Source organism: Maylandia zebra, linkage group LG20, assembly GCF_041146795.1.
Source record: "Maylandia zebra isolate NMK-2024a linkage group LG20, Mzebra_GT3a, whole genome shotgun sequence".
NCBI lineage: Eukaryota > Metazoa > Chordata > Actinopteri > Cichliformes > Cichlidae > Maylandia > Maylandia zebra.
The window spans coordinates 21,466,692-21,493,035 of NC_135186.1; the positions used below are offsets into that span (position 1 = coordinate 21,466,692).

General features: G+C 44.3%; 1 protein-coding gene across 5 annotated transcripts in view; it reads left to right on the top strand.

The window, feature by feature from the left end:
• Window positions 1-15,943: 15,943 nt before the first annotated feature.
• Window positions 15,944-26,344, top strand: part of flna (filamin A, alpha (actin binding protein 280)) — a 43,936-nt gene continuing 33,535 nt past the window's right edge. For 3 of the 5 annotated variants that reach the window (XM_004545951.4, XM_076878228.1, XM_076878230.1), the window contains exons 1-2: window positions 15,945-16,230; window positions 25,110-25,576. In XM_004545951.4, the coding sequence (XP_004546008.3) occupies window positions 25,207-25,576 (370 nt within the window). In that variant the 5' untranslated portion in view covers window positions 15,945-16,230; window positions 25,110-25,206. Of the gene's footprint in view, window positions 16,231-24,264; window positions 24,407-25,109; window positions 25,577-26,344 lie in introns of those variants that run through there. The other 2 variants (XM_076878229.1, XM_076878227.1) reach the window with 2 other exon arrangements.

Below are 26,344 nucleotides of genomic sequence, written 5' to 3' on the forward strand. Positions count from 1 at the left end.
GTCTGATTTCTCATAGATGCTAATTTGAAAGTGCTAGCTGATATCCTTTCTATCTCATTAGCATGTTAGTGAGACTTTTCTTTCTAACATGCTAGCAGGCTTATCAAAAACATGTTTTGCATCAAAGCTGGCCAACAAGGAGGTTAATAAGAGGAAGCATTAGCTGCCATGATCAATCACAGTAGCTTGCTTACTTGCTAATGCTAACTCTGTGTACACACAATGCACAGAAACCACAGCCAGCAGCAGGTTGCCTTCCATGCTGGTTAATCATCAGTTTGCACATATGTGCTAACAATCAGAAACAAAGCTCCTGGCCTCTCACACTGAGGCGTAGTTTCCAACGAGATGCAAAGCAAATGATGCTTCCAGTGACAATAGCCAACTGTGTGCACAGATTTAATTTAAAGAGTGGACACACATGTGTGAGAAACTTTTGGAAAGTTATTAATGAAACCTACTGTTGTTCTGCTATGGATAGCTGTGGGTCATCTATGAATTAGAAGGTCGGTAAACTGATCCCCAACATGACCAATATCTCCCCGTGGGTGTGAGTGTGAACGTTAGATAAACTGCCTCACCGTGGATTGAGGTGTTGAGGCTTGTAGTAAAACGTGCTACATAAATATTAGTCCATTTACCATGATGAACAGAGAAAATATCTAGAGATCCTTTTTCTTCTTTTTGCAGCAGGCTGTAGGCATGATCATTTCTGCTATAATTTTTGCTCTGGCTTCATTTTTCAAAAGTTGCCACTTTGTCACCTCATGAAGTGTCTCAAGACTAAAGCCAGTGCAACGTACCACTGATGGCACCACTGCATACTTGCTTCAAAGCATCAGATGTTATTCAAATATCTCAACAAGAGGAACTAACTCAGACATTTAACTAAATTCATTGGCTGAATCTGGGTCATTTTAGGAATTACTGCTGTTCTGATAGGTTCAGAAGTCTGTGAAGCCTTTGACCACTAACTGACCAACCAAGTTACCAGTAAACTAATCTTATTATTCCAGATATTATTCCGACTCCTTCAGAGACGATTGTGCCATATGATTAAAAACGCACAAATGTTTAAAAGTTGACTTTGTACCTCAGCTAAGGGACGTGTTAAACCTTACTTTCAGAGTAATTCTACCCCCGTCTGCGGTTGTGGAATTCCCCGTTGATTCTAAATCAGGATTCCTTGAGTGCTGTGTGTTTCTTCTATAATGTCTCTGCTTGCAAACTGCAAATCAATTTTCTGAATTCAACAGTCCTCATGGTTCCTTCGATATGCTAAAGATGCCACAATCACCACAAGGGACATTGCAAGTCGCAGCTTGCACACTGCAAACTGAACTTCAGATGCAAACCAACATGATGCCACAGCTCGTCCTTTATATTCTGTCTATGAATTCTGTTTTCATGCTGTTTCCCGCCTCATATCTTCAGACACAAGAGTCAGATCATTCTCTCTGTCTACTCCTCCAAAGGTAAAAAGCTTAAAGTCTGAAGAAATACAGTGAATTATTAGTGTGTTTGTATTAGAATACATAAGGAGGACTGTGCAACAAGCAGAAGACGGCAACAATCATGTTGTCAAAACAATTGCTTTTTCTGTGGTTTCGTGGCTACATGCTGCTCTCTTGGCAACCCAAATAAAGAAATACACTATCGAGTTGTTCATTCTGCCAACCACACCCTCGCACACTGACACAGTTATGTTTCCATCACTACAGAAAATACTGAACGACTTCTTCTTTTATAAAAACCGACCCTGGCCCTGACTCCCACATGCTTCACTCTAACACTCCACTAGGTGTTTGTCTATAAAAGGGATTTTAGCGCCCACAGTGTGACTGTGTAAAAATAAAGTATGTCCCCACAACATGCCCAATACAAATATACACACACACACACACAAAATTACACACTGATCGGTGTGGCTGCTGTAGGGTGTGGTAGGTGACACACTGTGTGCTGATGTTAAAACGGAAATGTGCTGGGAGGTGTATCTGTTAGCGTGTGCTGCCTAGAGCTCAGGGCCATCTATGCTCTTCATAAGTCTGAACACTCTGTGGCCAAAGAAGAAATCCCACTGAGAATAAGCTCTATGTGTTTGTATTTATACGATTATGTCAAAATGAATGTGATGCCTTGTTTCACAGCAACATGTTACTCCAAGGATCCAGGAACCATGATGGTGTATAATGGTAACAGTTACTATTAGAGAGACATATGTCTGTGAAGGTTCTCAGTCATCCAGGTCATCATACTGGACTTCTTTAAGTTGCTTGAAGACGTTTCACCCCTCATCTGAGAAGCTTCTTCAGGATGCATCTAAGGATAAAGGACACTCTTTCGAGGATGCCAACGTTTACATTTTGGACAGAGGACAGATGGTTTGAAAGAGGAGTAAAAAAAGCCATCTATGTCCACTGTGAGCGACCATCTTTGAACAGATGCGGTGGTTTACGACACCAACTGTCTGCCATCTATAATCCAGTTTTGAGTTCCCTCCCCAGACGCCTTAACGCCCACTCACATCCTGGGCCATTTGACCTCAGGAAATCGCATGATAAGGTGGGGCCAGGTTTGACAATGAGCTCACCCGAAACTCTGGCTGATTGGGACCCACACCCGTTTTCATACCTTGGCTCAGATGATTAGATGATCATCAGGGGGTCCTTTTGTCCCTCTTTTGGGGGGAAACTCCCACTGGGTTTAAATCTGGGACTATCCGCCATTTGACCTTAGAACTGAAGAAGCTTCTCGGATGAGAGGTGAAACGTCTTCAAGCAACTTAAAGAAGTCCAGACGCTTTTCTTTGCAAGCTCCTTTGATTAGAGAGACATCAGAATGAGAGGTGGGCGGGTCACCTTTCAGCTGTCAGTCAGTGAGCTGTGGTCCACTCAGTGTCGTCACATAAAATCTGAAACCTTCACCGTTATCAGAAGGCTGAGGAAAGCTGGCTGCTGCCACGTGAGCAGCAGCTGCACTGTGACATGTGTCGATTAACACAAATGAGTAAAGCATGCAGGCTTCTGAATGCTTTCGGATGAGAGGTGAAACGTCTTCAAGCAACTTAAAGAAGTCCAGACGCTTTTCTTTGAAAGCTCCTTTGACCATGCAGGCTTCTCCATGCAGCAGCAAGTGTTCTCAGGTTCAGTGCTTGTTTGCATGTCAGTCATATTCTGGTACAAACAGTTCCTAGTTACCACACAGCAGTCACAGGACCCACATAGCCTTTGGGACAAGAATCAAGTCCGTGTCGTCAGTTTGATCATGAGAACAGTAAAGGTTCAGTGTGAGTTAAAGTTCAGCCAGTTGCTCAGTTTGCTGAGTCTCGACACCACCTTTGATCACTTTGTTCAGATGTTTAAGCTCAGACAAAGAATAAGGATTAATACTGACTCCTCAGCAGGTTGCCTCGATGATGCACTGCCCAGTTTCACATTAGCGTCTGTGGGCTCGTCCTTTCTGCTCGCCCCTCTGCATTCATCCAGGGGCAGAGCTGGTTATGACGTGGTTATACTGTCTCACTCAGTTCCTGACTTTCTGGGATTTGTTAAGTTCAAACCTTTCAGCTCTCAGGTCAACACTCAGACCTCGAGGTAAGATAAACGCCCAACATTTATCTTTGAGACACTACATGTAGTACATTACTATTTTGGACCATTTGCTAATAAAACCACACAGATAGATAAACCTCCGGGTTGGCTGGGATTTTCCAGTGTGGATGTGAAAGTGTGTGGTTTCTGATAACACATCAGGGTATTTACCCACTTAGTTTGCAGGGTCCCTCACTACACAACTGGATTTGAAAAACTGTAAGAATGCAAAAATGTTAAATGTGAGGCTTCATAACGGCGCGGTGGTGGTTAGCACTGTTGCCTGATCCAAGAAGGTCCTGGGTTTGAATCCACCATCTGGTCGAGCTTGCGAGTGGGGTCAGGTTCATTAGTGATTCTAAATTAGGCGTGATTGTGAACTGTTTTTTCTCTGTGTGTTTGCCCTGTAACAAACTGGTGACCTGTTCAGGGTGTACAGTTCCCATTGCCCTGTGGCAGCTGGGATAGCCCCCCACGGCCTCTTCATTTACTACTGCGAATGCAGGTAGTTTACCCCACACATCAGCATCACATGGTCCCCAGAGGAAAGGTTGGCACACAGCGCTCTCAACAGTGGGGATTTCTGCTGATTGTGCATTTGATGCCCACATGTTGTTGACTGGGAAGTGAAAACAAAGTGTTGCTACAGAGACTGGGAGCAAGAAAAACAGAAACAAATGAATCTGACTCACTCCTGCTTGCTCATCTTCCTCATCACTTGTTTGTTCTTCATGTTTGTCCATTGGTGGCCTCACATATCAGCCAGCATCACAGGGAAAAGCAGGCTGAGAGAGTAACTGCGCCGTCCTCTGTCACACATATTTAGCAACGTTTCCAAGTAAAGGCTGATCATATTGCAGTCACATCTCCTGAATTCTGTTGAGACATATCCACCCCTACTGACACTTTCATTCTGCTACGCATTCATGTGTCGTTACAGCAAAGGCACCAAAATTATTTGGCTCAATCTGAAAATAAAAGTAAACTCAGTAAACAGAAGTAAAGCGTATGTTATAAATCTAATACAGACTGATAGAGAGGCTCTTTTCTACATGGCTTGGGGAGGACGCTGAACCTCGGCTGTTTATGTTAAACTCTGTTGTGTGTGTGTGTGGGTGAATGAGAAACACATTGTAAAGCACTTTCTAGAAACGCAGAGGTTAAAAGGTTCTGTCTGAGTGCATACCATGTACTGCATGTGTGCCTCTCTCTCCCTGCTGGTCGTGTCTCTGCAGGTCTGTGTGTCAGGCTCAGCTGCTTCAGTAATGAGATCATATGATGTCATGCTGTTCACGAAGGAGCAGCCTCCTGATTGGTCTGCTTGAATCCTGAACCCCAAATGTAGGTTACAGAGAGCCTCCCAGGAAACACACCTACCACAGCGCCGTTAGTCTGAAGCTTTTAGTCTGGTTTCTTTAGTTAGTCAGCAAACATCATTTTAGCATAGCCACTGTAGTAATATACACACAGTGTACAGTCTGAACAGCTGCAGACATGATCTTAGTTAAAGATCACTCTCCAACAAAGCTCAGCGTCTTTGATTTTTAATAACAGTGTAGTTATAATTGTCATCTCTGTTTGTCTGTCGCTAGCATACCTTCCATTCAATCATTTTTTTAGCCATAACATATTAACGTTACACCTTCCAGTATCCTCGTGCTTTTACTCCAACACCTTGTCCTTTAAACACTAAAGTACAGCTCATCGTTTGCACAGAGTGGATCACACTGTAGCACAGACTGCATCTGCCCTGATGGTGAGTTTGAGACTAAAGAGGAGTTGGATACGCTCGCAGGTTAAAGTGCATGAAAACCATGTTTAGTTACCACCTTTATGATTACAGCAGGAAGCTCATTTCTTTTAAAGTTCACTCTGAAACTTGGAGTAAGAATTGTTTCAATAAGCTGTAACAGCTTTCTGCAAGCCTTCACCTCTGCTCACTCACTGCACTTTAGAACCATGTTTGTGATTTTGGGAACTTTGGACCATTTAAATGGAAGAATTTGACAATCTGACAGCACGCCAGTGGTGGGTGACAGTCCAGTATTTTATTACTCAGTCAGTCAGTAAATGGCCTGCATTTGTATAGCGCTTTTCTAGTCCATAGGACCCCAAAGCGCTTTACACTACATTCAGTCATTCACCCATTCACACACACATTCACACACTGGCGATAGCAAGCTACATTGTAGCCACAGCTGCCCTGGGGCGCACTGACAGAGGTGAGGCTGCCGGACACAGGCGCCACCGGGCCCTCTGACCACCACCAGTAGGCAAACACGGGGTTAGTATCTTGCCCAAGGATATTTGGCATGCAGCTGGGATCGAACCGCCGACCTTCTGATTAGTGGCTGACCTGCTCTGCCACCTGAGCTACAGCCACCCAGCAAAGGTGATATAATACCCTTAGAGGTGCACAGCACTCAGAGAACCCTGCACTTCGATCTGTGGAAGGATGCTGCAGAAGTAGAAGTTGCAGGGAGGAATAGATTTCTAAGTTCTTAGTTTGAGGCTCAGCAGATTCCTGAGAATTTTAAATGGAACTTGACTGATACTGGACTGTTTTATCTTTTATCTTTGGATAATTGTGTCAATAAATTATCTTTTAGAAGTTTATTGACTGTCATCTTTTTGCCCTGCTGAGACGGTTGGTCAGACCTAGAATCTTTTGTGTGTGTTACAATCTGCTCACATTCACACTGAGTGATGAGATAACAAACACTTGGCGTAAACCACGAGTGTGGGGCACAGTGGCTAACCAATCAACCTGCAGCCCAGCACTGCCATCATGGTCACATGGTTAGAAGATAACCAAAGACAGGCAGCAACTAAAAGCAATGCTTCACCCTCTGCTCCTCTCTTTACCTTTACATCCTGTATCACGTCCATTAAAGAGCACATACAGTGACACCCATACACACAGGGAATGCATCTTTGTCAAATACTTTAGGCCCTGCTCTCCATCACCATGTGTTTCATTTAACATGAGCTTCCAGCGAATCCTCGATGCAGGTCAGGGCCTATATTGCGACATACGCTCATGCAGTGGAGCTGAAATGATGACTGTCAGACTCACACGGTGAATGAGTCACGCAGGTGTGATGTGATCCTGTACCTGTGATGTAATGCACGTTACTCACACCACCTGGGTGACCCACATTTACTCACAAGTGACTGAGAAGTCCTAGAGCCAGCAGGGTTCATGATGAAACATCATTCTGTATGTAGCTGAGGTGTGTGTGTGTGTGTTTATGGGGGACAGCACATGTGTAGATGCTGCATACATGACAAGAGAAATGTTCCAGATTTAATCCCAGAGAGGGAAAAAGGGGGCAGATAACACTAAGGAGGGAGGCTGAGAGGTGGATCAGTCATTCATAGCTGCTCCACAGCCACATTCCTCCCCCCTTATATGGACAAAACTACTGGACCCCATCTCTTCATCTCTGTGTTGAATACAGAAATGCAGAATCCACACAGGGTCGGCACGTTTTTACCCCGTGATCAAATGTAAGACCTGTGATTTCTAATGGACGATCGTCTATACTGTTTCCCCTTTGGAACAAAAACAGCACTGTTTGCACCCTGGCTGAATGCAGTGCTATCCACAGTACATCTCTCTGCATCGTTGCAAACCTCTGTTTGTTTGCTTTGCTCCTTTCCTCACTGGCCTGGTCGCCGCCGCTCACCAGAATCTCTCTGTTTAGATGAGTTTGAGAGTAGAAGACCCAAGAGAGGCGCGCTGGTCCTCAGGGAATCCAACAGTGCTGTGTGCTCGGGCCGACAGCCAGAAACATGGAAAAAAATAAGCAGAGTAGAAACACAATGGGGAGGGCTGTGTGCTGGAAGCTGGGGGGGTTAAAATCACAGGCAGGCTAAATGAGACAGAGAGGAGGCTAACATAGACGGGGGAGAGAGGAAGGGAGAGCTTACCTTAAAAGGCTGTGTCGACGGAGAACGTGTGTGTGTGTCTGTGTGTGCGTGTGTGTGTCTGCATGTGTGTGTGTGTGTGTGTTTTAGCTACTAGTAATAGAGTCTTGTACTCTAATTCATTCAGCTAAGCCACGCCTCCATTTAAAGAGTATAAATCTGCATCCACCTGGAATGCACACACACACACACACACACACACACACACACGTCTCTGAGGACAGAGACTCCACAGACAGCTTTGGTACTTTTACTGTAACTCACTTGTGCAAATTGTGCGTGTCCTGATTACATCACACACACACACACACACACACACACACACACACACACACACACACACACACACACACACACACACACACACACACACACACACTCATCCTCCCTGAGCCCCATCCAGTCATTTCCCAACAGGAACTGAAGATCTGGGAATAAGTCCAGAGTTCTCTCACGTTCTCTCTCAGCGCTGCTCTCTCCTCCAATCTGAGGGATTTTCTTAATATGGCCAGAAAGGGAGTGAAAGGAGGCCGAGCGAGAGCTCGAGGGTGGAAAGCAGTTCAAATGTCCGTGTTCCAGCTGTCGTCATGGCCAAACTAGACCCGTGTTAAACTGTTGTAGTGTACACAGCTGAGTTCACCACTCAGAAACACACTAAGACTCTTAAGGTCAGAGTGATTAACTTTGAGAACCAACCTGAAGCGACTGCATTTATTCTGATGAGGTCACATCACACATGTAACTGCAGACTTTAAACAGGACCAGTGGCACTGTCTTTCTACAGCGCAGGGATGGCTGTTTGTCTTTTCTGTGGCACGCAGCCTCAGCAACAGCTCGTTGATAGTTTTTGTTTTTGTGATGTTTCTTCAATCCAGCGTGAACGATGAATGAAAATAGCACGTTCTTAATATTTGTGACAAATTTCATATAAAAATATTTGTAAAGTATTTTTCTGAAATATAACTATTTGTCTCTCAGAAATTGTCCCGAGTCGTCCTGTGTAGTGTGACATTTTTCATTTGTGTGTCCAAACAGAAAATATGGGACTTTTCAGATTTTAAGCAGCCAGTACTCTGACTTTTGTAAAGCTTCCTGTTGCCCACAGGCTGAATACTGTTTAAGTTCGTCCACTGCAGCCACCAGTGAGGGTGAAGTGTACAGGTAACCTTTTCACAGCAACCCACCCACGTTCTCATAACACAGTCCAGCCTCACAGTGTGAAGACTCAAAATAACCAGCCTCAGTATGGAAGTATAAACATAACAAATCAAATTAAATGTCCCATTTGAACTTTGTGAAACATAAAGTGGATTCATTATGTAAGAAGCAGAAGAAGAACACCTGGATCCACAGGCACCTAACCCCAGCACAGATGAGGGAACAGTGACCGACAAGTTGTAGCATATGTGAAGCTGTTGAAAGGCTCCAGATGATGACATCATTGAATATACAGAGTATGAAAAGCTGCTCTAAAAGCCAAAGGAGCTACTGTGAGGAATGTGACTAACTCAACATGTTGAGCTTTGTTTGACACACTCTGTGCTCCTCGTTTGACAGAGTGCTGTGGAAAAGCCTCGTGCCACCCTTCCCTTCCTTGTGTTTTACTAGGAAAATGGGAAACGTGCATGTGCGCCGAAACCTTTGCAAACATTTTAAAAAAATCAACATAGGAGGCAAAAACTGAGCCAATATTTGTTGTGACCAAATGTATGTTTCAAGACATCCTGAACACGCTTTGATTTCTTTAAGCAGCCTTCAGGAATATTTCATAAGAGATGTTGTTCTTTGAAAGTCCAGCGTTGTGTTTTTGTCAGACTGTAGCCTGTGGTCCACGGTGTCGTTCTGCACCACTGCACCACCACCACTTCTTTCAAAGATATTATAAAAACTCACAGATGTACAAACCACATGAATGTTACATTATCAGATCACTTCAGCATGAATTCATCCTTTGTGAAACAGGAAGTGATCCCTGCTTCATATACATCATCATTATGGGGTGCACCACTGCCTCTGGACAGCCACATTTCAACAGTTCATCTCTCAGCCCAAACAAGAATCAGAGTTATGACCCCTGATGCTCAGCTGTTCTGTTTCCATATTGTGTTTCACTCTACAATGATAATAGTAAAAATAACAACTATTCAGTGCCATGAAATCTATTTCCTGATTGTTGGATAGTCAATACACATATGTCTCAGATATGTCTCACATTTTAATATTAGACAAAGATGACGGAGGGATTTTTAAATGATGGTCCAAACCTGTGTGGCCAGTGTGGAAAAGTAACTGCTGCCCTTGTTGTGACAAACACGGGATCACCTGACACTGGAACAGAAGGAAAACTGGATCTTAATCATCTTCAGCAGAGCCTCAGTCTGCCTGCTGTTTTGAACTGAATGACCAGAGAAATAAGAAACTAATACTTGATAATAATACTCACTACAGTGCTTCAATATGGCTTTGTCTATGTGTCAGTGTGAGCCAGCACGAGGCACCGTTGGCTCTGACTGATTATTAGACATAACAGAACTAACATTGTGTGTGTGTGTGTGTGTGTGTGTGTGTGTGTGTGTGTGTGTGTGTGTGTGTGTGTGTGTGTGTGTGTGTCTGAAGTTACATTACTGTTTTGTGTGTCTTTGGGTCTCACATATAGCTGGCATGCACACTCACACACATTAGACATAGAAGTGTATCACTGTGTGGTGGGTGTGGTTTGTGGCCCAGCTACAGGGGAGGGGCGGAGCAGAGGGTTTAGGGTGTGGTCCTGGGGGGGTAGGCTGGCTGTCGCAGCTGACAGCGGTCATCTAATCACACTTCCCTTTTTTCAGTAGGAGGCTGGGACCTGGAGGAGAGGTCTGGAGCTCTGCCGTAGTGACGGGCATGGGGAGCTGCTCCGTAAAGAAACGACACAGTAAATAAAACAAGTAGCAGTGTGTCCGAGGCATGGGGACGTTACACACAGACTTATCTCCAAGCTGAAACAGGAGCAAACAACCCCACTTAACCTAATTACCTCTTAGTCTGTATAATGTGGAAACTCTTCATTATTCCTGAAGTTGTGATGTCCTAAGTCTGTGTAAGTGACGCCGTGGCAGACATCAGAGTGTGCTGCTTGGTCAGTCTGTGTCTCATGACTTTGGATCCACACGGTGTTGTTTACAGTCCCTGACACCACATATTACATGTGTTAAAAGAGTGCAGGTGCAGGAGGGTTTACCTGCTGCTTGGTGCTGTAATGACAGTGAGCGCGGGTTCATGTTGATGTTTGCTTGGATCTTTAACTGTTCCGTTCTCAGCAGTTTGCATTGTTTTGAGTCTGTTGATGATCAGATGAGGAGCGTGTGGTGAAGTCCACTAATGTTAAACTGATTATACATCTCCAGTGTTGCTGTGTAGCTACACCGCTCTATAACCATAACAAACAGTTAGAAATGATACATTCTGTCTATCCAGGCTCATCTACAGCAGCTGGCACAGCTGGCTTAATTGACTCTTTCATAGGAATTTCATACCCATTCACTCCTCAGGCTATCCTCAACAATCAGGCTACAGGTAGCTTCACATATTTCAGTAACAGCCTCTTTGTACCTGGAATATTTTAACCTGAATATTCGTGGCAAAGAAAAAAGGAAAAGGCTTTTATTATGAAACCGTTGCACTTAATAAACTGGACCAACTTCATTCTGGTTTGAGGGACCTGCACTGGTCTTCAGGCTGTGTGGGGATAGAGGAAGAGACTAGCAGCTACAGTATCAAAAGGCTAGGCAAGCAAGTGAAGCTCCTATTATGATTTATTGGTATTAAAGCTACCATCTGTCAGCTTTATATGTAGGCAGGGCTTTAGAAATCATTCATGTGAAGCATCACAAAGCTAATCATTCTGCTTGGCTGCCAATACAAAGACTGAACCTGCTTTCAGCACAAATGCATCTATAAAGGTTCCATGTTTTAATGATCTTCTTCTTCTTTTTGCTTCTCCCTCTGAGGGCCACCACGCCTAATAACTGGCCTCCATTTCAACCCATCCCTAACATCCTCTTATGTCACAACATGTCCTGCTTCACAACATGCAGGACTCTTCTTCATACTCGTCATCTTCCTCTTTCAGGATAAAACACATTAACAAAGTCAGCTGTTGCACTTCATTAACATGTTTATACAATACGTGATGCATTTAATCCTGTCTGGCTCTCTTCCACAGCGCGTCTTTGTCTCCCTGCCCTCCCCCCCTCCCTCCCTCAGCCTGGTTCTGCAGTTTTTCCTTCCCGCTGTCGCTGAAGCACTTGCTGATAGGAGACTATATGGCTCTTAGAGTTACCTCTGATTTCTCTGTATTATTGCAGCGTCTTTACCTTGCAAAGGCGACTGTTTTTATGATGTGGCTCTATGTAAATAAAATTAAATTGAACTTGTGAACCCAAGTCTTCTACAGATTGCCTGACAATATGTTTTCTCCCAGAACAGGCCTTCACCTCTACCAGCTGACTCTTGAAAAGCTGTGCTCAGTTAATAAAGCATGTGCAGCCTCACTGTGGACAATAATTTTTTATTCAATTCAATTCATTTTTAAAGAATACAGTGTGGCCCTTAGACAAGACACTGTGAGACTGCAGCTGGCACAGAGAAGAACCAAAGCACAATGTGTTTGAGGCTTTGACCATCACAATTTATCACCATCACAATTTATCCTCGTTTTGCAGCTGCTAATCCAGCTGTGTGCAAATGTTAAAAACTGTTAGCAAATAGACAGTGACTCAAATGTACTACCATTGTACTATGCATTGTTCTGCCTCAGCTGGTCTTAAAATCCACTCTGTACCTAAATATAGGCTTTAATATGGGAGCCGCTTTTATGTGCACGTGTAACATCCTTTAAGTTCGACTCAGATGGAAAGTGGGGGAGCTAGATGAGAGAACAAGGAATGCAAGTAAAGAGGCACATTTGTTTAATAACCTGCAAGTGGCTTTTAATGCACTTTTTATGGGTCCAAGAGCTCAGGCCGAGGGTCTGTGTGCAGGACTACATGTGCACAGTTTGTCCAGCTCTACGTGTGTGTGCATGCATGTGTGTGCGTGTGTATGTGTGCATGCGTGTGTGTGTGTGTGCGTGCATGTGTGCATGTGTGTGTGTATGTGTGTATGCGTGTGTGTGTATGCGTGTGTGTGTGTGTGTGCATATGCGTGTGTACAAGAACAAGAGATGAAAAGTAACTGCAAAGTAACCATTACTGACATCACTTTAATAATTGAAGAGTTCAGCTTTGAAGCTTTGTCCTTGTTCATTCCTGATTTTTCGCTGTTTTCTCTCAAACACATTATCTTTACGTACGTCTTTTCTCATCAGCGGTCCCTTCCCACTGGGAATGTCTGTCTCTTTGCCTGTGACATTTTTGGTCTGTGTAGTTGCAGCTGTACTTAAACACTGTGACTTGTCCTGCTTTAAAAGGAGCAGTCAGGCCAGCCCTGCTCCTTTTAAAGGAGGACAAGTCACAGTGTTTAGGTACAGCTGCTGAGCCCACAGTGTGTCAGACACAGCCCGACAGGAAAAACTTTATCTTTTCTTTTACAGTCTGGTGCCCAGTTGTCACACTCTTTAAGAGAGAAGCCCTTCGTGTGGCATTAGAGCTCGTTCATTCCTCAGTGACGTTGTGAGTTTTCCACAATTTTATCACACACTTTCATATCAGCTTTCACTCTTCACTGATTTAATCAGACCTCTATCACCGTGTGAAGAAGATCGGATCAGCGCTGTCTTTCTTGAGATCTGTATTTCCAGTTATGAGTCATTTATTTCTGTAGCTGCAAACAGATAACAAAGATGACGATGAATTCATTTCACAACACAGTAATGGTCCATCATATCGAAATCAACCATGAAGTATTTATAAAAGATACCGTGATGCCACTCATTAATTCTGGATTTCAGAGCCAGGAGCTTCAATTTTAGCTTTCTGGTTGCCATCCATCAAAAATAAAACAACTGAATCCGATGCACATGTTGAATTTATAATGTTCTAATAAGTTCTAAATTCATTTTTCTCTCACTGTTTAAGTAAACCTACCCCTGAAGTTATAGACTGATCATTTCTTTGATGGTGGGCAAACTTACAAACTCAGCTGGGGTTCACATCATGTTTTCCCTGACTTGACCCCTCATCTCTGAACTGTTCCTCAGACCTGATTCTGGGGACCTCTGCTGCTTGCTGTCACTCTCATCCAGTTCACTGTCCTCACCAAAGGGCTGACCTTTTGACCTTAACTGTCCAATCAAATTCTTTCCTCCCATAAAATTTCTCTTAACCATTATTGCCTAAAGACAATGACCTAACTCCACAATGTTGCCCTGAGGCAACAAACCAAGAAAGGCTGATTTAGTAAATGAATTACAACAATTAAACAACTAAAAATAGGATTCAGATGTTCTTGAACATGTGCATATTTTTTAAATATGCTTATTTCATTAAAAATGCATAAAAATGACAATAGCCTTAGCAGTAGCTAGCACTCTGTCACATGCAGATTTGGCACCAACCCCCAGGTCAAAGGTCAAACCCTCTCATCGTTTTACTGAATACAAAAGTGTTAAATCCAGAATTCAAAATCCTGCTCCTCACATACAAGGTCTTAAATAATCAGGCCCCATCTTATCTTAATGACCTTGTAGTACCATATCACCCTATTAGAACAGTTTGCACTTGTACTGTACTAGACAATACTAGAGTATTTAAAAGTAGAATGGCAGGCATACTAGTTATTATTCATCTCTGGCTCTCTTCCACAGCTTGTCGTCCTTCCAGTCTTGGCAGATGGCCCCGCCCCTCCCTGAGCCTGGTTCTGCCGGAGGTTTCTTCCTGTTAAAAGGGAGTTTTTCCTTCCCACTGTCGCCAAAGTGCTTGCTCATATGGGGTTGTTGGGTTTTCTTTGTTTTCTCTGTCTTATTGTAGAGTTTTTACCTTACAATATAAAGCATGTCTTTAGTGTGCCTCATACACCATTTAGCGTTTCAGAACACAAAGATCTTGACAGTGAAAACATTCATCTCAAGGCTTTGAATGAAACCTCAGTCAATGATGTCACAGTGGCTACACTCATGTTTTATATACAGACACAGATTTTTCTCCCTAAAACGAAACCTTTGTTTTTTGCTTCATCTGTCTTCCACTCACTTATATGCGCATGTCTGCAAGCATGTACGTGTGCGTGTGTGAACCAGTATGTATTAATCAGAGCCATATGTCTGCAGTTGTGAGCTGGTCCAGTCGATCAGTGACATCATGTGTATGCAGTTACCTCACCGCAGGCTCATCTGTAGCAGTAAACACACACACACACACACACAGATGGGACTTTGTGACCTTAAAGCACAGACTGAGCTTTTCTGTAAAGCTCTGTAACCTCCCTCCTTCGGCTCCCTCTCATCTAGGTCCTGTCCTCTCTCACACTCCATTTCTAGGAAGACAATATAGAGAAAATACCACCATTATGCAGATCACACTTCTCCTAATACATGAAGATATCCTTTTCCACTGTGACAGCTGTGACAGGCTCTGAACTTACATAAGTGGAAGAAAGTGAACTTGATGTATGGATGGAGAACATGTTCTAATACGCTTAGGAAAACTATTAAAAGATATTCCTAATGTTCCCTACATAATACACTCTCTCCGTTCTTGACTCCACTCTCACTTTCACCTCCCTAAACCTCTCTATCTCCTCCTCCCCTTCCGTCCATCCTCCCTCCAGACTGATGAACTGTGAGTAGAGGGCACAGCAGAGGCCGAACATTCTTGTTTCCTGAGCCAATGCTCAGCTGGAGAGCACTGAAACACAGTGTGTGTGTGTGTGTGTGTTCACACATACACATACAACCTCCCCATGTTGAGTCAGAGCAGGACCTGACAGAGAAACTCAGCTCCCTCAGTCTCGCTTAACAATAACAGATAAAAGGAAAGAGAGCAGGGCCTGAAAGACATATGACCACACAGAAATACCAGGCAAGACGGATGTGGAGCTTTACACACACTCACACACACACTCACACAGACACACACACGCACTCACACACACAGACATACTCACACACACACGCACTCACACACACAGACACACACACAGACATACTCACACACACACACTCACACACACAGACACACACGCACTCACACACACAGACACACACACAGACATACTCACACACACGTACACACACACAGACACGCACTCACACACACGCACCAGCATACAATAAAAGTGGATGAGATGAGAGCAGAGCACAGACCGGTGACATCATACCTATAAAATCCAGGCGCGGTGGTGACGTCACCAAGTAAAAAAAGGCAGACAGCGAGAGACAGAGAGAGAGAGAGAGTAACACCCCCAGCACCTCTGATGCTTTACCCGTTTACCAATTAAGGCTCTCACGGTGCAGACAGAGAGAGAGAGGGGGATCGAGAGGTGGAGGTAGAAAAGAGAAAAAGAGCAGAGGGACTATCTCTTTCTTTTCTTTTGCGCCACCAGTACCAATACACCCATTTCCCCCCACCGGGACTGAGCGTGGGGAGGGAGCTCCGGGACTTCGGTACGGACACACACACACATAAACACACCCTCTGTGACCACAGCAACATCTGCGCGCAGACGGAGCGGACAGAGAGGCGGAGGACGCACACACAGACGACTGAAGATCACAGGCTCCAGCACACAGGTGAGTTCGGTCCCGATGTGAGGAGGCTCCTCTCACACTGTGAGGCTTCCTGCGTGGCATGTGTGCTGAAGTTTTCTGTGTCAGCTCCGTGGGTATGTTTGCAGCGGGCTGGAGAGGCTCAGCCGTGAGTGTCCGCTGCTTCTGCCGCGGGTGCGGTGAATGGGTTTTCCTGTTAAACTTTGAAGGAGGTTCACTGGGTGCGCTTGGGGCTTGGCTGCCCTGGTGGTCCACGATTAGCCCCACGCTGTTCCTGCGTGTAAACTTTATTTGCTGGTTTTTGCGCGCGTGCACCGCAGCAGCGGACTCCCCGGTGTTACAATTAGGGGTTCCACACCAAATAAGGTCATCCGCGGCCACTGGTGCTGTTTTACCGGGGGGCCAAGTGGTGGCCGCGTGCGCCCTCCGCCGCCGGGAGCGGGAAACCGCAAGAGCACGCGCGCCGCCCGGTCCACTTTACGTTGAGGACGTTTGAAAATGACCCAAGTGTTGACCTCCCGAAGTATCAGCGATCCACTGACAGCAGCCCGACTGAAGACTCGAAACGGCAAAGTCAGCTCTAAAAGTGCACCTGTCCCAGAGTTTACTCTCTCTTGAAATAATTATTCCTTCCAGTCTCGACTCATTTGATCTAATCTGGATATTGTTCAGAAGAATGGTTGAATTTTCACGTAACACATTTCAGAAACACAGCTGGATGATCATCTAATTCTCAAAATAAGGAAAAGAAACGATAAGTTATGCAGTGTGAAGGTTAGACCCCTCCTAGTGGACCACACCTTTCATCCTGTGATAGCTGGCATAGGAAAACTGATCGATGAAAACATAAAAATAATGAGTCTGGCAATTATCAAAAAGATGCCTGCCAAGTATTTGTCAGTCAGTCGGTAATAATCATAATAAAGCTTCAGTTTCATTGAGTGCCTACACCTGATGCACATCATTGCAACATGTTTTGGTTCTTATGGTCAGCGGCTTCTCAAAGTGTGGCCAGATGGGAGGAAAGCTTTCACGCAGCTCCCATGTTCAAGGACAGCATGACCTTCGTTACACTTCATTTATCCACATATAATAACCATACAAGCAAGGCAGCATTTCTCTTTAGTTTCAGCTCTGCTGTTCTTGACATCATTTGCAGATTAAACTGCAACAGCATTAACACATGCCACTGGAAGACTGGGAGGCTTACATCTATGTATCAGTACTTTACTATTTATAAGTTGTGATGAAGCAAACTGAACGCTCCGATCCAAGTCCAGTTTACAGTGTGGCAGTGTCCTTTCACTTAGCATTTGCAAGAAGCCTCTAAAGAACTAACTGTTGCCTATAGACATATTATATACAGTTATATAAACACAAACGTTCTTTTCAGTTCATGGCAGAGTGTAGGAGATAATCTAAGTCCAGTCCAGACAGTCATGTCCACTTCACCAGTAAGCTTCCAAAAACAGAAAAGTGCTGTCATGATGGTTGTTTGGTGATGAGACTGCAGGACCTGAATGCGCCTCTTTTGTTCTTAAATGTAACCAGTTTTTTTTTTAAAGCTTTTCTGGCAGGTGATTTTACGGTGAGGTCATAACATTCCTACTGAGCTTTCATCTAAAGCGCTGTGGAGGACTGTGGGCTTCCTGTGCTCTACACAAACTCTGAGCTCCTCAGCTGACCTGTATCAGACACATCACCTTTACTTGGTTTTTACTGGTTACTAATTGTCACATACAACATGTGTGATTTAAATGAAATCAACCCCCCCCCCCCCCCCCCTCTCTACAGCAAATTTAAAAGTTTAGCTTTTGCCATGTGAATGCAAACTCGATGACATATTAAAACTTAAATTCCCTAAAACAGAAAAATGTATGCAGACTTGGTGTTTTTCATGCAAAAATATTATGGTTAGATAAGGCCTACAGTAAAAGTCTCGAGCCACCCCCACATTTTATTCGATTTTGTTTTTTGTGATCTTTTTAAAGTGTTCCTTAAGGGAGTACATCTCAGATGTTAGTGTGTGGGCATTGGCTGTTTTGTCTTTCATTTTCAGCCCAGTCCTTGTGCCTGACCTTTTCTAAGCCATTTCACTGTGACCTATGATTCAATCAGGCATAAAAAAGGCAGCTAAGAATGAACCAGTGTGTGACAACACATAGTAACATTTTCATTTGTAATGCTGTTCATCTGTTAAACCATCTTTAGGCACTGTAGCAGATCCAGGAAACAGAGTTCGGTCAGGAATCAAATGGTGTTTCTGAACTAACTGATGAGCTATGTGGCCTTAAACAAAACAAAAAAATGAGTGGAGGGTAAAAAAGTATCAGGTCTGAAAAACGACATACAGCAGATGAAAAGTATGTCATAGTCCTATCGTTAAGAAAGGAAAAGATCCAGCAAAGAGCTGACACTGGACCGTTTGGGTAGTTACTAAGAAGCCGTTCTTGAATAAAGGAAATGACTCTAAAGGTTGAATTATGCTAAATTACACAAGAACGTGACTAAAAATCATTGGAAACAGCTTTGATGAGATGATGACCATGATTTTGAAATACTACAGTGAGTGTCTACAGATGTCTGTCACACATGGTGGAGGCTCTGTCATGGTTTGGGACTGGTGGTCCAGACTTAGGGTCTTTTTTAAAGAGAAGAATGTCTGGCTCCTTACCATCAGATGTTGATCCATCATGCAATTCCATCTGGAAAGCATCCGATTAGCAACAGCTTAATTTTTCAGCATGCGATCCCAAACACACTGTCAACAAAGTAAAAGCAAAGCTGAACAGAGAAATACACAGTGGTGGACTGGGCTCCAGACTTCAGCATTATTGAAGAAACGTGGGGTCACCTTGAACAGCATTCGGTTTGTAAAGAAGACTTTGAAACGTCCCCCAAGAAACTACTCCTAAATACTACTTAAGGAAATCACAGAAGGCTTGAATAAGAGAGTTCAGACTGTGTTGAATAAAGCTGATCACACCAAATATTGCCTTCCAAGCTCGTTAGGATTCTCAGGTTTTGTCTCATATACTGTGTTTCTATATATGTTCACTTTCAGATGTCTCAGTTAATTTCCTAGCAAAATATATCCAGTGAGTGGCAGCTTAAGACTTCTGCATACCACCCACTGTCTTTATATTTAATCAACTTTCAGAAAGTTTTTCTATAGGTATCTATAGATACATTTGTTTTTGTTAAAAAAGTTGTTTAAAGGCAAAGATCCAATTAAATCCACTAAAATGAGAGGTATTAAGCTAAGCGAGTTAGCTTTTCCACAGTTTGAGGACCTATGGCTGTCCTAGCATGGCTGTTCTAGCATGGCTGTCCTAGCATGCCTCCCCTAGCATGCCTCCCCTAGCATGGCTTAGCGGCGGGGTCAGTAGCCGCTGTTTGGGTCAGGTGTAGCCAGCACACCACAGATGTCAGGCCAAAGACTTCCTGTTCTGTGCAGCTATTAGTATTTGCAACGCCAACTAAAAAAGGACAATGAAAGCTAAACTGTTGATGCTTTCGAGGCTTATAACTTCCTCTTATGATTTACAAATGGATTCACCTGCATGCAGACAAACACCAGGCAAATGTGGTACTACTCAGACTGACTGGATTTCTGCCTCTCTCTCATAAATATAAAGATGTATATACTGTGAAGACAAAAGAGGATGCTGGTGTGGTTCATCTGATGTAAACATCTCAATCAAAGGTGTCCTTATTTGACATGTCTTGTCCTACTTTCAGCTAACAAGTGCCACCGTTACCACACTGTCTACAGAAACTGGAGGGGAAAACCATAATTTAGGTGTAATCTCTGCTTCTGACTGGCTGTCTCCACACTGTCTTGCATGTAATGTGGCTGGCAGTGTTATCGCGTGCAGTGTTACATTTCCTGTGCTGAGTTTTGCTCTGCTCACGCTTGTGTGGGTGGGGTAAGTGATGAGAAGCTGAAGCTGGGACAGGCTGGTGCTATACAGCTATATAAGATTCACTCAAGTGGAGACTGAGTCGACACCTTTCTGTGGACTAGAGCTTATATTCGATATTTGTATGAAGACACACACACGCACACAAACACACACACACACACACACACACACACACACACACACACACACACACACACACACACACACACACATATATACCATGCCCCATAGACAGGTCGATAGATTTCACATTTGACTATTTGATGAAAAATACTACAAGACATCCGAAGCTCTTCCCTTCTTCTATTTGTTCCATAAATCAGTGGTTTTCATCTCTCAGGTCTGCACTCGTACCTCTGTCTTAGCACTACAGCCTCTGGGTTTCGTCTCGGCCGATTCAGGGAATGAGGCATATACTCCTGTTGTACTCACTGTGATCTTTGGCTGGAGGCCTCCTGCACAAGCAGAGAATAACAGTGCCACATTTAGTTCTGCAACCTTCTGTTGGATTTGGCTCACTGAAATCCTTTCTCAACACTGACGTGGTCAGGTTGTGTTTTTACAGCACTCATTCATGTTCTTACCTTATTGTCTTTGAGCTTAGAGTCTAAACTGAGGTCCTGATGTGTGGGTAAGAAGCTTGAATGACACATTTTTCAGTCTGTCTTGAAGCATTAGTTAGATTAACACTGATGCAGCTTTTGGGCACTTTAATGAAGTGATTTTAAGTGATTTTCTAATTAAATTTGTGTGGTGGTGGCAAAGTCCTCAACAGCACTCAGCAGAGGAGGCTGCTGTACATTTGAACTCAGTGATGATGTCACAACAATCAGTATAAAAAGTGGATACGTCCAAAAAGCAAATAATTGGAACACTTCCAGGACAGAGAAGTGTAGTACCATAATCAAATGCTAGGGGGAGACAAAGGACAAGCGAGAGAGCTCAGTCTTGCCTTGGTGAGCTCTTGCCGTCCCGCCCTGCGTGTTGTCTCCTGTTTATTTTCTAAATTCCTCTGGAACAATAGGCCTCTATATGTGCTGGATATTCTGCCAGCTTTCTCGGCTTTCACTTACTTCCAGGCAGAACTTCATTGAGCTCTCTGGCATGAACAAACCACAGATTACCCCCCTCCAAGCCTTTCCACTCCAAGCATCTATTCACTTCTTCTTTCTGGTACATTGTGTTTATTTGGCCTGTTTTCTGCTCTGCCACTGTTGTCGCACATTGCACACTGTAAAATGATGTGAATTACACAATTAAACCAAAACGATCTAATTGTATCTTTCGATTCTTTAAGTGACCACAGGATGATAGAAGCATGCTGGTGCCACTCGGTGTGTGTAGCATTAACGGGACGCTTTTATTGGGGTGTTATTAAGTCTGGAGGCTCCGTGGTTGTTATGGGGGTGAAGAGCATTCTTCAGATTCTCCTTTGACCAGACACACACACACACACACACACACACACACACACACACACACACACACACACACACACACACACACAAAGGCCAAGCATTCTTGATGGCTGCTGGCCGCACTTTGGCTCCTGGCACTGAACTCCTTATTTAGTCAAAAAGCTGCAGAGTCACATCCAAGCCCATCTGTAGAGCTGCTGCTGGTGTGTTACTCACAGGAAAAAAAGGAATTTAAAGGTCAGGGTACACAGATAATACTGACGTCCTGCTTAGAATACATAATCAGATGTTGGACACTACAAAGCAACAGAAACCACTGAGCTACAAATCTGGTAGTTCATCAAACGTCCTGTTCAGTCCTGCTGGTCACACTTTGGAAATAAGTTGCTAATATGTCCGTATCTTATTTATGTGAATATGAATGCTGTACTTTAGACTTTTGGCCACCACCATGATGCCTTTTGCTTTGAGGAGCCAAAAGTGGCCATATTTAAACTCACCTTTAAAGGGTGAAGTGCCCAGTTCCCAACTAATAGTAACAAGCCTGTTTAGCAAGCTTCAACCATAAGTTGTATGTGAAGGAGTGGACTAACAAAAACCTCTGACACATTGCACTGCACCACAACAGTGGTACAGACTTATTATTTGTCAGATAATTTCATTCAAAAACCACAAGAAGCACCCATCTGATGGCATAAAGCACAGAGCTTTCATGTTATAGCTTGGCTGTAGCTCAGGTGGTACCTTCCGATCTACTGATTGGAAGGTTGGTGGTTCGATTCCTGGCTTCCCCTAGTCTGCATGCCAAATATCCTTAGGCAAGATACTGACCCCAAATTGCATGAGTGTGTGTGAATGTTACTTAGAAAGCACCTAGAAAAATGTGCTTGTGCGAATGGGTGAATACACAAGTTGTGTAAAGCGCTTTGAGTGCTCAGAAGAGTACAAAAGCGCTATATAAGAACGAGTCATTTTAGAAGCATATTTGCATCAGACTGCTAAGTGGACTGCTAAGTTATCAGCTATGGTTAGTAAGGTTGGTTAGACAGTTGCATACATGAACTGCATCACTGCAATGCGCAGGCACGCATATCTGCTGGTGAGGTGAAAAAAAGTGGAGCAGCAACATCGCGAATCATCAGCAAAGATTTTTTTTTTGTTAGATGATCCCTTAAAAATGCTTAAAAGACACCAGAGCACATAGTCAACACGTCCCATTCACAGGTATCTGCCAGTGCCAGCACACCAGTGGATTACCCACGTCTGATTTAACACTTAACAAAATGTAAATGGATCAGATCTACCCACTGTACAGTTTTTATGAAAGAAACTAGCACTATAGAGACCTCCATCACCAGGCTGTGATGGTGTTTATTTCTATTATGAAATCAAGCAAACTGTGTGGAGGGACGAGCTTTTCGAGACTGTGCCCATTAGAGGAAGAACAGTTTTGGCCATCAGCTTACTTCCTTACCTCTGAAGGTCAAAGCAGTCACAGAGCAGCGTGCATGGAGCTGGTGAGAAACTGTAAGCTTCCTTGGTGACCAGTATAGTACCTCACCATGCCAGGCTGACAGCTGCCAACTGTTCACCTCAAAGCTTGCTTGATGCTTCGTTATAATATTGGCCATCATATTTTTTTGGTAATCCTAAAAAGAGCAATCAGCACGTGTCTCCAATGCAGAAGACAAAGTGATGAAAACAGTCGATCCAGGCTCTTATCAGACTTCATCATTAGCCTAACATGTGTTAGTGTAGAGCACATAGCTGATCTGTGATCACGCTGCTGGGCCAGTACAGCACACTGGTCCACAGTCCTGTCTTTACTGACGGGGCTGCACACACAGCACAGTGATGTCACACACAGACGAAGGCAGAGGTTCACACTGTGCGCTCAAATGCACAAATAAGCACACTGTCCATGCTTGCACAAAAAAGGAAAGTTGAACAACACTGAATGCATTCCAACGCACACAAACAAACAACAGCGAGTCTCTGATCTGCTTATCCTTCCAGATAGCTTAAATATTTACTTCTCCTGGGACCCCGAGCACAAGATGAGCTCATATCCTCACAGGGACCGTGCAGTACGTCTGCTGGAAAATCTGTTTGTCGAGCTCTGAAAACAGCCCCTCTGCTTCTGTAGCCACAGCATAGCATTAGGGATAAAGGTCCGGGGGGGGGGGGGGGGGGGGGGGGGGGGGGGTGTTATGTCCTCGAAGGAAATACTTGTGGGTATTTGTAAAAACTGAATTAAGATGACAATATTAAGAGTTTTAACTTTATGGCACCATTAAGCTTCATTTTTAAAAACAGCAAAAAACTGCAGAGAAAACTTAGAAGACGTACAGTCAGAAACACTCCACTGCAGCTTACAGAGCAGCTGTACTTTGTAAATTTGAATCATAATAACAGCATTGATTATTGGATTTATTTGGGGGGAGCTATAGCAATAATGCTAGTTAGATTCAGCTAAACTTGTTTGCTGTCTGAAACCATTTTGGAAACTCAGACAGGAGCACAACCAGGTGTGAGACAAACATAAGGTTATCATATGTGACACAGTGATACAGTTCAAAGCACACACGGACAGAAACAAAGTTGCAGGTATTCAAATAAAAACTTTAATAACAAGTAAAAAGGAGCTAAAACACAGAAGGAAACAACAGCTGAGGCTGAGCAGGTGAAATCACTCAGGCTCTAATGAGGGCAGGTCAAAGAAGGGAGCAGGTGAAACCCACAGGAGGAACTAACGGTGTGCAAACTGTCACATAGTCCCACAATGGGACGCTAGGAGGTCCAGGATAAGGACAGTCTTTGACAAACACACATGAAGACATTACAAAGACTACGGAGGTAATTTCACTGCTTTCTGATTTTTCAGTGACATCACAGTCGTTGTTTCCTCCACACAATACTGCCGGCACGTTGTGGCCTGATGGTTATGATCATTGGTGTTTGTCCTGGTGTAGCCAGCGCTGTCCATTAGTTTGGGGACAGTTTAATGTACCCATGACTGTTAGCTTCAGACAGGAGCCTGTTTACAAAGGTGCTTCAGCGGAGGACAAACCGAACAATGACTCTCAGACTACTCGTACTTCTGACTTGAAGCTGCAGCTTGAGGTTTCTGTCAGCCCGGAGCTCTTTCTCTGGACACCGCTGACTGTCTTCGTTAAAAATGGCTAAATGTTCAAACACAGAGCAGCTGTTCTGACTGCAATGAGTTAAACTCGGTAGTAAAATTAGCGAGATGCTCGTTTGCTGTTAAACATGGCGTAAAGTTAGAATGTGAACAAGTTTCAGGTTTCTTACACCTCAACCGCCCCAACACAGGACATTTGGGTTTCCTTAGCTGAGCCAGGCATAAGTTTGGGACACAGTCTAACGGGGCTAAATACCATTCCTCGTATTTGTTTCCCATTTTTTTCCTGATTGTAACACGGATAATGAAGCTGACTCGTCCCTTTCCGTCCTCAGCCGCCTACTTTCTTTGCGAAACTTGTGTCTCTAGGCTGTTAGTAACTGTTCTCTGCTCTCTTTTTCTTTTCTCCACAAACAGAGCTAGAAAGTGAGAAAGGGAAGATTGAGAAGACTCCACCCAGGGCGAAGGAAAAAAAGAGAAGCCAGCGAACCAGGAGACAGCCGAGACCATAAAAATGAGTGGTTCCCACCCCCGGCTCCACCAGAGCGCCGCGCCCGCTCCAAACGCTCTCTCCGCGGACAAGGACGCAGAAATGCCCGCTACAGAGAAAGACCTGGCCGAGGATGCGCCGTGGAAGAAGATACAGCAGAACACTTTCACCCGCTGGTGTAACGAACACCTGAAATGCGTCAACAAGAGGATCGGCAACCTGCAGACGGATCTCAGCGACGGGCTGCGGCTCATCGGGCTCCTGGAGGTCCTGTCTCAGAAGAAAATGTTCCGAAAGTACAACCAGAGGCCCACCTTTCGCCAGATGCAGCTGGAGAACGTGTCGGTGGCTCTGGAGTTCCTGGACAAGGAAAACATCAAGCTGGTGTCCATAGGTGGGTCCGATAAGTGTGTGTGAGTGCCAGGACGCGTGATTGATCCAGCTTTACTCCAACAGGCTTCTGGAAATGTTTGCTGTTCCTAAAGAAGTGGTCACATTTGATTGCACTGTAGTAAATGGTGATCATTTTAAGAGCAGCCCACGACCGTGGGGCGCAGGAAAACCAGTTATGGAGCCCACTAGAATATTTTCTGTAACAGAAGTGTTTAAACGCGCACCAGCATTTCTGAAAGGGTTTTCAGTGAGGCAGCAGGCGTCTCCCTCGGGTGACCGGGGGCGCAGGGCTTTTGTCTCGGTCTGTTCAGGTTTGAGGCCGATTGTTTTGGGAGGAGGGGGTCTGACTGTGCTGTGGGGTCGGTGGGTGGGGTGTTTTCAACCGCCTGAGCCGGCCGGGCCTGTGAGAGCCACGCTCTGTGGGCCTGCCCCAGACCTACTGTGTGTGTTGATGTGGTGGGGAGAGCTCGGGCTGGTGCTGGACTGCAGCAGACATAAAGTTTGAATTGGCTCTGCCTACATGCAGCTGCATGCCTGCTCACAGCGCTACTGATGTTCTGCTTTCTCATATTTCTCCCAGAACAGTGCAGATGTCACACAGCTGAGTCCTCACTATAGTTCATTATGCAGGGTCTGTAAGAGCAAATGCAATGCTGCCTCATCACCTGGAGTAAAGACAGTCTGTAACAGTGTTATCTACAGAGTCTGTGGGTGGAAATGCGTGATAGCTCTGTGACTCAGACATGAGTGGGTCTTTGTCATCTCTGGT